Source organism: Brassica napus, chromosome C5 (assembly GCF_020379485.1).
Source record: "Brassica napus cultivar Da-Ae chromosome C5, Da-Ae, whole genome shotgun sequence".
NCBI lineage: Eukaryota > Viridiplantae > Streptophyta > Magnoliopsida > Brassicales > Brassicaceae > Brassica > Brassica napus.
In genome coordinates, this window is record NC_063448.1 from 27,091,430 (window position 1) to 27,104,631 (window position 13,202).

Sequence of the window (13,202 nt, forward strand, 5' to 3'; positions counted from 1 at the left end):
AGAATACAGTCTGATAATCAGGAAAGATGAAGATGTGGTTAAGGCATTGAAACGATGGTTGACATCTAAAAGTAACCTGTTCAGTATTCTGTTAAACCTGGATTCGCTGCAATAGCCTAGGGATCTCACCAAGTGGTTCTTGCCGAGTTCTTGTAGTAGTTAGAAGATTATGATGAGGGTCTCAGATAGATCAGAAGTGTAAAGAATACAGTAAGTGAACACTAGTAGAAAATTGCGAAATACACACGGAAAATTTCGTGGCTATAGCTATTTTTTTGTGACTATAAGACGAAATACACACGAAAAGTCACGAAAAATCTTCGTGTCTATACGATCGTGACCAAAATTACGGTGACAGTTCGTGACTAAAATAGTCACTGTTTAGACACGGTATGGTTTCGTGACAAACACAGTCACGGTCGTTTCGTGTCGTTTCCGTGACAGTATGTCAAGATTATAAATGTGACATTAACGTGGATAAGGTTTGTCACGACTGTGTCTTGGTTTATTGTGTGACTAGTTAAACATGAATTGGTCATTGTTATAAACGTGACTAAATAATTTTTGTTAACAAAAAAACTAAATATGGGAATTTTAAACCTAATTAAAATATATTACAATGAAAAACGTTTAACAAAACACTACAGCCGATTTTTGATAATTAAAGTTGTTACAAAAGGTTCTTACATTACCAAAAGACTAGGTGGCATCCTTGTTACATAGTTGTTACAAAAGGATCGTTACATTACAAAAAAACCTAGTAGCATCCTTGTTACATAGTTGTTACGAAAGCTAAAAGAGATCAACTTAAGCAAGAAGCCTAAGGAGTTGAGGCATTGTCAGGTTCGTTCACTTGAGGAGAAACAGCACCAAGAGCACCAAGAGCCTGTAGAATGACATTAAGGGAGCTTCTTGTTGCAGCCATTTCCTGCTGGAACTCAGTCTTGAAGGCTAAAAAATCTCCTTTGAGAGTTGTCATATCAGTCTTGAGAAGTTCCACAGTGGTCTGCACATGTTCAGCATTTGTCTCTATTCCAGATACGCGCAAGTCCATGTCTAAGCTGCGTTTAAGAGATGCTGGGACTGACTGAGGTGGTTCATAGTCTCTGAACTGGACACTACCAATCCCATATACACGCCCTTTGCTTGTCTTAGCACGCTGAAAAAATGGAAAAAATGATTAACGAAAGAAACGCGTGGTGAACAAAGAATGGAAACAATGATTATAAATGACATGGACAGAGACATAGTAGACAAATAAAAGTCCAGCAACAAAACATAAACAAGCAGAAGACATGATGAACCAAACAAAGAACTTTCTAAATTCTATGTATAACAAGTTGTAAACCATTCAAGTAATGGAATAAGAAGGGGTACCTTGAGAAATTCTTGATCAAGGAGGAACCGCCTTGAAGGAGTAGTTGTAGCAGTTGAAGCAGTTGGGCTGACGTCATTGGGAGAGTCCTCATCGAGTATCATAGAGTCCACAGCTTCCTCCACCTCTAAGACTAGAGCCTCAGCACGTTCATCAATGAATGAACCATCCTTGCGAGTGTGTGTCTTGCGCACAAGGTCAATGAAAGATGGTGGCTCGTCCAATCCACCCTCAACCATCTAGAAAAAATAAAACAAAGTGTGTATGAATTTAGAACAGATAAATGAAAATATGAAGGAAAGAGTTGAAACTTTACCATATCGTAGGAGGCATGACAAACCCTGCAGATGCAACTGAGGTTGGTATTCTTCTTTGTTGCATATCTGGAAACATGAAACATAAAGATAAATCAGATACCATAACACATCAACCGTCAGACAAGGAACCATTAAACAGATAACAAGATAGATTAACAATCTAAATAGTCCCAAATCGAAACCCTAATAAATAAATCACCAAATCAAAACCCTAATACAAAAAATCCCCAAATCGAAACACAGTTAATGAAACCTAATAAAAAAAACTAATCAGAGATTCTAAACCCTAATCGAACAAATAACAGAAGAAGATTTGGAACCCTAATCAAAACGCAGTAAGGAGAACGTACCGGGAAGGTTTAACTCTGGTGGGCGTGGGCGACGCCGATTATCTGATGGTCCGCTTTGAGCCATGCTGGTTCTGATCAGAGAGAGCTCGAGACAGTGACTTCGAGTGTCGTCCGATAGTCGAAGTAGAGTCGAGAGAGTATAGGTTTTTTTTTTGTCTAAGTGTTGTGTTTGGGAAGAGAGGAGAGCGTCCTTTATTTATTAAGTGTTTTGGGCAAAAGTTTAAGAGCCAAAACCCAAATAAATGGAGCCAAAAATTGGAGCCAGAAATATGTATGGAGGCAAAATATACGGAGGCAAAAGTTCGAGTAGAAAATTTGGCAAATATTCTCTCTGTCCTAAATAAATTTTAACATTATCAATAACCAACTTTAACATTTTTCATTAACTAAATCGAAATTCGTAATCCAAAACTACAAATCTATTGTTTTGAACAAACTGTAAAACAATAGAGCCCAAAAAATACAACCCCCATGCCTTTATAAATTATAATCCCTAAACCCTAACCCTCAAACTATAACCACTAAACAACAACCTTTCAACTATAACCTTTAAAAATATAATCCCTAAATTGTAACTCCTAAACAAGATACATATTTGTAATAATCAAATAAGCATGATAATTAAAATTTATTTTATTAATAATATTCCAAATTTCAAATACATATTACAACTACATATTACCTTAATCAGAATCGGAGTCCGAATCAGAGTCGGCACACGAATCTTCTAACTCGTCTTCTGATACATATTCATCGTTAGGAGGAGCCACGGGTAAGACATCATAACCAGAATCATCTTCCACGACATATGATTCAATTCGTATCATCTCACTCGGTGCAACAACATCGTTACGTGTATCATCTTGCAATGCTGTTAGAGCAACTTCAAATGTTTCATTTACCCCTCGAGGCAAAACTTTTGTGCATTCCCACCAGTCTGTCACATTTGTACGACGCACACGCGGATAAGGAATGAAACATACTTGATCACAATTACCAGACAGTATAAAAGGATCATATTTCTCATATTGGCCACGGGGGGACACATCAACGATCCCCGACTTATGCTTACGCATTCCACGACCCACTACTGTATCAAACCACTTGCATTTGAAAATCATGGCTTTCAAGCCAACAGCACCACCGTACTCGATCATCATGATTTCTTCTATCAGCCCATAATACTCGGTCTCGGTGGTTCCACGGACATACACACCATAATGTTGGGTATTTTATCTTGGCCATGGCTATGTGTGTGGAAGCAATATCCTCGCGAGAAATATATCGGCCATGATGTGTAATTACGATGCGGTCCTTGAATGAAATCCAACATCCATAAAGGGAACTCATATGTTTCACTGGCATTTGTAATCTGTAATGTTGGTATAATGAATTATAAAATTTTGTTATTTTTTTATTTTACAAAATTTAATAATTACAAAAGTCTCAAGTTAATTAAGCAAAACTTACAAAATCTTTCACCCATTTTGCAAAATGTTGATCTTTCGCTCTCTGTAGATCATTACTAGTAATATTTGGGTTTGCTTCCATCACGAACTCATCAAACATCCTGTGCAAAAAAAATGACTCAGACCCTCATTATATAATAGGATGATATAAATCTAAATACAAAATATTACCTTTCATAAGGTTCAAACACATCGCAATTGAGCAACATAAATGTTTGCAAGACGGTGAAGTCAACATCTGTTAACCATCTCGTGGTGGCTTTTCCACTGACCCGACCTTCATGATAAAACAAATTTGGCACATCTTCATAAGTATAAGTAAATCGAATTTTCCCTCGAATAGAAGCTTCTTCTATTACTTCTGGATGACCAAAGTAAGTTGCAGATGCAGTTGACATCTCCTCATTCAAACATTGTGCAACAATGGACCCTGCAATATTTGCCTTGTTTTTTACCATCTTTTCAGATGATACATGTACCTTTCGAAGACATACATCCATCTATATTGGACAGGACCACCTAAAGCAGCTTCATCTGGTAGATGCACAGGAAGATGTTCCATAACATCAAAGAACGATGGAGGAAATATCTTCTCCAAGTTACAAAGCTTCACCCCTATATTTTCTTTCAAAAGGACAACATCTTCGGTGCGCAATATCTTTGCTGAGATATCACGAAAGAAAAGTGCAATCTCTGCAAATTTAAATACAATTATTAGTAAGTAAGAAACATTAAATAATAAAAATATAGTTCAACAAATCTTATAATTAAGTAATAACCTGAAATTGCGGTATGAACATGTTTCGGAAGGAGTTCACGAAATGCAAATGGATAAAGACGTTGCATAATAACGTGACAATCGTGACTTTTCAACCCTGATAGCTTCATATTTGTTTCATCAATGCACCGACTAAATTTTGAAGCGTATCCATCTGGAAATTTTATATCATTCTTCAGCCATGAGAGAAATTGCCTTTTTTCTTCATTTGACAACCTAAATATCGGCACAGGCATAGTTCCATTTTCGTTTAAATGTAGAGATTGTCTTCTACATATATTAGGGAGATCCATCCTCGATTTAATGTTATCTTTCGTCTTTCCAGGAACATTCAACACAGTGTTGGTGAGATTATCAAAAAAGTTTTTCTCCACATGCATGAAGTCAATGTTGTGTCGAAGAAGAAGGTTCTCCCAATATGGCAAATCCCAAAAAATACTCTTCTTCACCCAGTTATGATCCTTTCCATAGCCAGATATCGTCTGTGCAGCCTTCTCGTGGCCTTTTCCTCCACAATCAACTGTTTTGGACAACCCCTTAATGTTGTTTATTCTTTCACGAAGAATTTCTTCTCCAATCAACCACGGGGGTGGATCATCTGATATTGTTTGTCCCCGCCGAAACGCGTTAACATTTCGCCGGTAAGGATGATTCTGAGGCAAAAACATTCTGTGACAATCAAACCAACTATGTTTCCTTCCATTTTGTAACCAAAAAGCCTTTGTATCATCTAAACAATATGGACACGCTAATCTACCGTGCGTCATCCAACCAGAAAGCATTGCATATGCTGGAAAGTCGCTTATTGTCCACATCAGTGCAGCTCGCATTGTGAATCTTTCTTTCTTTGAGATATCATAAGCTTCCACCCCCTCACTCCATAAACTTTGTAATTCTTCAATCAGCGGCTGAAGATAAATATCTAGACTTTTTTTCGGATGTTTTGGCCCGGGAACTAGTATCGACAGATATAAATATTCCCTTTTCATACACATACCAGGTGGTAAGTTATATGGAGTTACGATAACGGGCCAAATCGAATGTGCTTCACCATTCATACCGATAGGATTAAATCCATCTGTCGATAAGCATAAATAAATGTTACGACTTTCAGCAGCGAATTGAGGATATACCCCATTAAAATGCTTCCATGCCGCTCCATCTGATGGGTGATGCATTTCTCCTTCAGGTGAATTATGCTTTGCGTGCCATCGCATATGTGATGCAGTTGTCTCTACTTGGTATAGACGTTTCAGCCGTTCCGTAATCGGCATATAAAACATCCTCTGTTTAGGACGGTTTTTTCCTCTTCCTCTGTTTGGATGCATGGTATCTGTCTTTACCACAAAACCGACATGCCAAAAGCTCTTTATCTTCTTTCCAAAACAACATGCAGTTATCCTCACAAATATCAATCTTCACAACAGGGAGGCCAAGTGATCGGGCCAGCTTCTTCGTTTCATAATAAGATGATGGCGCTTTATTCGGCTTCGGTAGAACATCTTTAAAAGTTTGTGATATCTCGTCGATACAAGCATCTGGCAAATTGTAATCGGTTTTTGCTTTCATCAATCGTGAAGCCAAGTATAATTGAGAAATTCCTTCAGAACATCCATCATAAAGTGGTTGCCTTGCATCTTCATAGGCTCTAAAAGCGTTATCGTGAAATGTTTCTTCATTACCCACTTCCACCGCATACTCCAATGTAGAGGTTACTTCAACATCTTCTTCCAAATTTATATTTATATTGGAAAATGGATTAGTAACGTACATTTCGTTTGGAATTTGATAGTTTGTACCTTCTGCTTCTTCTGGTGCTTCTTCTCCATAGAAATGACTTGTCCCCGAAGATTGTCCAACATTGTAACAGCTTTCTCCGTGACTTGACCAAACATAGTAATTCCCCGTAAATCCTACTCGGAAAAGATGTTTAGAAACCGTCTTTGCATCACGTTGTTTCCGGTTCTTGCATCGTGCACACGGACACAACATAGTGCTTGTTCCTTGGTAAGACTCTTGATTACAAGCAAAAGCAAGAAACACTTCAATTCCCTCCATAAATTCTTCAGAAACACAATTTCGGATTGGATCCAAATGTCGATCCATCCACTCTCTTGATTGAAAGAAATGAGACATTGAAATTATGGAATACAAAAGAAAGAGTTGAGAAAAGACGTTCACTAATTTGTCAAGAACACAAAAAAATATTGAGAGGAGAGGTTTTCTTGGTTTGATATTGTGTTCTTCATTTCCACGAAAGTGTTTGTTTTGTGTTGTTTTAGTCACGGAAATTGTCACAATAATGAAACCGTGACTAGATATGACATGTTTTTGTCACGATGGCTACTGTGACCAACCAAATTCGAATATATTCCCAGCCAAAACAGTCCCGTTTTCTGACTTTGATGTAAATTCTATGACATTTTTTTGTTGGAAAAGTCTCAATTTAATCACAAAATAGAGTGAGACTAAAGTTTACGTTTATTTGATTAGACATTGTCTTGGTCACGGTTTATCTAGTGTCATTTCGTGACTCTTAAAGCCACGGTTTATACACGGTTTCGAAAACGTGACATTTTAGTCACAAATAGTTTGTGACAAATCGTGACTACGTTTAGTCACGAAAACATATGTGACCAATTCGTATCTATTTTGCCATGAAAAAGACACAGATTGTCACGTTGTCCTATTTCGTGACTAAATGTGACTTTGTCGTGACTAACACAAAATAAGTCACGATACTACTGTGTCTAAAACGTGTGTATTTCGAAGTTTTCTACTAGTGGAAATCATTCTTGGAATGAGTGAGTGTGTGTATTTGAGAGTAGCATTCCCGGTCCGAATCATGTTGATGTGATTGATCGTGCATGTTCTTGCTTGATTGTTGCACGGTTAATCAAGTTAACATTGACCAGACTGGAGATGTTACTTTCATGTATGGCACATCACCTAACGTTCCAAATTTCATGTTGCTGTTATGGGAGAAAGCCAGATAGAAAATGCTGAGATGTGATAGTCTACAGAGACAAGATTGTTAGAAAAAGTATGCAGACCGCAGTTCACAAGAGTTGTGCAGAGTAAAGAAATTGGTTATCTTGAAAGTGGCTGCCCAGAAAAGAAAGGATCGGTTGGGAGAATCAAGGAATCGACCATGAGTTGTTTTGATATGGGCAAATGAAGATAATTTCAGAGCTAATATCCAGAACTCCTTTCAGATTCAGTGTTCAATAAAGTGTGTACAGCTATGTTTTCAGAATTCGGGGATGAATTCTTTTGAGGGGGAAAGAATGTAATAACTCTTACGAGCAGATAGAATTTTGGTCGAGAAAAATCCCGCTCGACCAGTTTGGAGTTGGTTCGACCAGAATTAAAAATAAAAATCGACCCGGTGAATTATTCTTGATGGGACTGTCTCGTGGCCAAAATACCTACTCTTAATAGTTCTGACCAAGTGTTAATTATTATGGTCGAGTTTTATCTAAGCTGGACGAGAACCAATGGACAGGAAACATTTTATCGAAAACTGGTCTTGAATACTTTCAGCTGCTTGCGAGTCATGTGCATGTCATGTGCTGCCTGGCTGCTTGCTTCCTTCCTGACCTGAACATGTGACCTGCACCTTCCTGCTTGCTTGCTACATTAAATTCATGTGAGTTGCACACCTGCTTGAAGTTTCTTCATGGAAAGGAAATGACATTACTTCATGGGAAGGAAAGTGTGATTCAGCTCACCACAAGTCTCATACTGATCTGAAACTTTTGTCCTTTATGGCTGACTCTTCTCCTGCTGTTTCCCCTGTCATTTATTACCTTGTCCTCTTCCTGGTCTAGCTCATTCATCTCAGAAACAAGAAAGAAAAATTCAGAGAGAAAGAGAGAAAGAAAGAGAGAAAAATCTGTGAGGAAAATCAATGAAACAAATCAGAAAAAAATCAGAGAAGAGAAGTGAGCTTGCACGACCCTTTCTCACACTCTTATGACTTTTATCAGTGTGTTCTGGTGTGGTTAAGAGCTGAAGGTTTGGCGTCCAAGAGTTTAGAATCACCCAAGTTCTTCAGCCGTTGATTTTATCGGTAATATCGAGATCAGTTTTGCTTGAGCTTCAGTTCTTGTTAGGTAACCAAAACGAGCTGTTCTGTTTCTGAACTTGAACCTATCATGGATATCTTGTTCTGATCAGGTTAGACGTGTGTTCAGCTTGAAGCTTATAGCAACAAAGTTCATTTAAACCTTGAGAAAACCGGTGAGCTTTAGCTTCTAATTCAGAACAGTTTTGTTTGGAATCAGTGGACTGATTTGTTAAGCTTCTTGTCCTGGATCAGTTGTCTACACCTTTGTATGGTTCAGTTTTATTTATTTTTGGATTAAATCAGTCTCATGGAATCATTAGCTAAACTGATATGAGCTGATTGGATTTAATCCAACCGTTATGCTTTTGGTTCAGTTGGTCGAAGAGATTGAAATTACCAGCCGGATCATGCCTTATCCTCATTCTGTTTTGGGAGTTATCAGCAAGTGATGAGCGTTTAGCTTGAGCTCGAGTCTATTTTTCCATAGCCAATCTCATGGATTCAAAGGTGAGTCTAGATAGATGGTTGATGAGTAGTGAATGAATATTTCTTGATTGAACGTACCGATGTAGATGATTGATAGGCTTTGTTTCTTGATCAATATTGAATAGGTGAGGTGTTTACTTAGTGTAAACACAATAAATATTTATGAATGATCATAGAGGTTTAGTCCAAACCTTAGTACTTTTTCTCAAGTACTAATACATATGTATAGTATTAAATATATAAGTATAAATCATGTGAAGTCTTATTGTATACTCACTCTCCCGAAAGTTCCCGCATTACCGTGAATTGTTCCTGTGATACGGAACAAGATCATGAAGACACGATGATGGGGTTGCACCCTGGAGGCCGTGTAACTGCATGCAGCGTTAGATGTTCGATCTTGGAATATCTAATGGAGATGATGGTTATATTTATTTCCCTGCTAGGCTCGATTAGCCTTGGTGGTTTTCCGGGTTTAGTCTATATATATATTATAAGTATGAGTGAAGGGCGGGTGTCATGGAGATGATGTTTAATATACGATTCACATCGATGGAATGATATGCCTTATATATGTATTTTTATTAGTTATGGAATATATTTCCACTGCATACAAATGGAGTTGATTGCTTGAGATATTATTAATATACGTTGGGATGGGGAACTAGGTTCACTGAGTAAACTAGTTACTCTTGACTCATTTGTGATTCAGGTAACCCGTAGACGGGAGACCTTACTCTAGGACGGGAAGGAACATCATTAGCCAGCGGTAGTTTTATTATCCTTGCAAAGGAATTTTGATATTTCTTATGTATAAGATTTGTTGAACATAAGATTTCTTGACCGAAAACCTCGAGGTTAATTTATAACAAATTTGGTAAGATGATTTTATCTGATATATGAAGAATGTTTTCAAAGTACGGGTTCCATATGATATTAGTCCTTTTCCGGACGAACTAACTATCGGGTATTGCTTTTTGGGGTTGAAAAGCCTAGAGTGATATCTGATAGGAGTGTTGGTGTTCTTTGGTTGTTGGTCTAAGGTGATCGGAAGTATTCTGAGAACCTCGGATCGACCATCGAGGAACATCGACCGTGTCATTGTTGGGGTCAAAAACGGTTACGACAGAGTTAACATTCAAAACGTCCGAAGAAGAAAATGAGAACTTTCTTCGACGAATACTTTTTCGAAATAGATTCTTTCTTACGAAAAGCTTTGCGGAGGAAACACGAGACATCGGACAAGAGCTCGAAAAAGGTCATTGCGAAACGACCGAACGCGTGTTCCGCTCGGTCGCTACGTAGCGACCGACCTCTTCCGAAACGTCGATACGACATTAGTCCATGCATTCTCGTCTACCCTTCGATGCTATCTCCCAAAGACCGTAGAGAACCCATTTCATGTTTCCCGCCATTCTAAATCATCGATCAAACTTTACCGTAAAAACCACGGAAAGTTCATTCTTTATCGAAAGAAGCCGTAATTAACGCTTCGAGTCAGAAGACGGCCCAAAGGGACCTAAGACATGACTCGAGGCCCAACTTACGATTTCTTAACTAACAGTCCATAAGCCGCATGACGGTTTACGCTTGGTTCGCAAGGAAAGATAAATATCAAGTTTCCGCGGATAAATACGAAATTTTGAAGATAATTACGAAGATCGGAAAAAATAAAATATCTCCATTTTTACGCTATGACGGCTTAAGGGCAAAAGAAGAAAAGCGCAAACCGACCTAGGAGCCAGTATATAATGAGTTATAGGCGAGAAGCATAGGAGAGACTTTTTCAAAGAAAACTTAGCACTTAGAGCAATTAGGCAACTTTCCGTTTTTGTTAATTCGAGCTGCGACTCAACTAGGTTTTGTAGTCTTAGGGTCTTAGAACTAGGAATCTCACCGACAGCTCTCATAGCCGAGGCTTCTACCTTGTTGTAACGCTCATATGCAAATTCGGAATAAAACTCCTTTTGCTCTCTTTTACGATTTCTTATTTCTTTTTGTCTTTACTTGAGTGTTCTGATTGGTTGGCGTATGGTTTAACAGATATCCGGGACCTCTGGAAAATTAGGGTTTTCCTAACTTTCCTAATTTAAACGAAAATCGACAGTGCGAATTTTGGTTCCCACAGTTTGGCGCTAGAAGGAGGGGGCTCTACGGATCAATCTAACGCGCAAAAGCCATTCAACGATCAGGAACGATATGCAAAACTCGACGTGCGCGAACGTCATCTCGTTCAAGGGGGGAGCAACGGTCGATCGAGCCAAACCTCGAAACGATCTCCTTGTTATCGAGCTGACGATCCGAGATGTCAACGTCGCTAGGGTGCTAATCGACACCGGATGTTCGGCCAGATATCATCTTCAAAGATACTCTCGAGAAAATGGGGATCGATCAATCCGAAATCGTGAAATACCCTAGCCCACTACTAGGACTTTCGGGAGAAACAACCATGGCCTACGGGTCGATTAATCTCGCAGTCAAAGCCGGAACCGTGACTAGAGTCACAGAGTTTCTAGTCGTTGACCGTCCTGCGTCTTACAACGTTATCATGGGAACACCATGGTTGAACACCATGCGTGCCATCCCATCAACGTACCATCTTTGCCTCAAATTCTCAACCCCTAACGGAGTCGAGGTAATATGGGGAAACCCAAGAGTATCACAGGTGTGTTACGCCGCAGAACAAAAGCGAAAAAGACCAGACCTCGAGACCACTCCTAGAAAAGCGGAGAAAAAGATCTCCAACAAAGATTCGCGAAGTCAATACTCAGCGGAACTCTTCTGGCAGTCTCGTAACATCACGGCCCTAGAGGAAAAACGCGAACCTGTGGTCACAGTCTGTCTCGACGAAGCATTTCCTGAACGATGCGTCGAGATCGGAGCCAATCTCCGCGAGCCTTTGAGGACAGAGCTCATAACCTGTCTAAAAAAGAACCTCAATACTTTCGCATGGGCCGCAGAAGATATGCCTGGGATCGACATTAACATAACGTGTCACGAATTAAATATCGATCCGACCTTCAAACCCGTCAAACAAAAAATGCGGAAGCTAGGACCCGAACGGGCTTCCGCGGTAAACGATGAGGTCAAAAAATTGCTTAAAGTGAGTCAATAATGGAAGTGAGGTATCCAGACTGGCTCGCTAACCCTGTAGTAGTCAAAAAGAAAAACGGGAAATGGCGAGTTTGCGTGGATTTTACCGACCTAAACAAGGCCTGTCCAAAAGATAGTTTTCCTCTGCCACACATCGATCGATTAGTAGAAGCAACGGCGGGTAACGAACTTCTGTCTTTCATGGACGCCTTCTCAGGTTACAAACAAATTATGATGAACCCTGACGATCGCGAGAAGACTGCGTTCATTACCGATCGCGGAACCTATTGCTACAGGGTAATGCCCTTCGGCCTCGAAAACGCTGGCGCAACTTACCAACGACTCGTGAACCGTATGTTCTCTAAACAACTCGTTAAAACGATGGAGGTTTATATCGACGATATGCTCGTCAAATCCCTCCAAGCAAAGGATCACGTATCACATCTCGAGGAATGTTTCCCGCAGTTAAATTCCCATAACATGAAGCTCAACCCGACAAAATGCAGGTTTGCCGTGGCATCAGGGTAATTCCTCGGCTACCTAGTCACATTCCGCTGCATCGAAGCTAATCCAAAATAGATCAATGCACTGATCGAGATGGCTTCACCGAAGAATAAGCGGGAAGTCCAAAGGCTAACCGGTAAGGTCGCGGCACTTAACCGATTTATTTCACGATCAACGGACAAGTGCCTGCCCTTCTACGATGTCTTACGGGGAAATAAAAAATTCGAATGGTCAGAAGAATGCGAAAATGCTTTCCAACAGCTGAAGCGGTATTTAGCTTCCCCTCCAGTCCTCGCGAAACCCGTGGAGGGGGAACCTTTATTCTTGTACATCGCCGTGTCGGCAACAGCTGTGAGCGGCGTCCTGATCAGAAAAGAACGCGGCGAACAGAAACTTATTTTCTATATAAGCAAAACCTTGCTGGATGCCGAATCTAGGTACCCGCTAATGGAAAAATCAGCATGCGCGGTCGTAACATCGGCCCGAAAACTAAGACCATATTTCCAATCCCACACGATCGTCATCCTCATGACTTTCCCCTACGGACGATTCTGCATAGCCCGAGTCAGTCGGGCCGATTGGCCAAATGGGCGGTCGAATTGAGCGAGTACGATATCGAGTACCGACCGAGAACGCAAAATCACAAGTGCTTGTAGACTTCTTGGTCGAACTACCAACAGGGACCATAACCAACGAGGAACCAAATTCCACCTGGCTTCTCCACGTCGACGGATCCTCATCCAAGCAGGGATCATGCATCG

General features: G+C 39.9%; 1 protein-coding gene across 1 annotated transcript; it reads right to left on the bottom strand.

Moving 5' to 3' along the window:
• Nucleotides 1-590: 590 nt before the first annotated feature.
• LOC106414156 lies at nt 591-7,042 on the bottom strand. The gene is made up of 7 exons (XM_048759068.1): nt 4,291-7,042; nt 3,683-4,204; nt 3,513-3,612; nt 2,043-3,414; nt 1,692-1,758; nt 1,378-1,614; nt 591-1,159 (listed from the first exon to the last, which is right to left on the bottom strand). The coding sequence occupies exons 1-2, from the start codon at nt 5,615-5,617 to the stop codon at nt 3,963-3,965; spliced, it is 1,569 nt and encodes a 522-aa protein (XP_048615025.1). The 5' UTR covers nt 5,618-7,042; the 3' UTR covers nt 591-1,159; nt 1,378-1,614; nt 1,692-1,758; nt 2,043-3,414; nt 3,513-3,612; nt 3,683-3,962.
• Nucleotides 7,043-13,202: the final 6,160 nt, after the last annotated feature.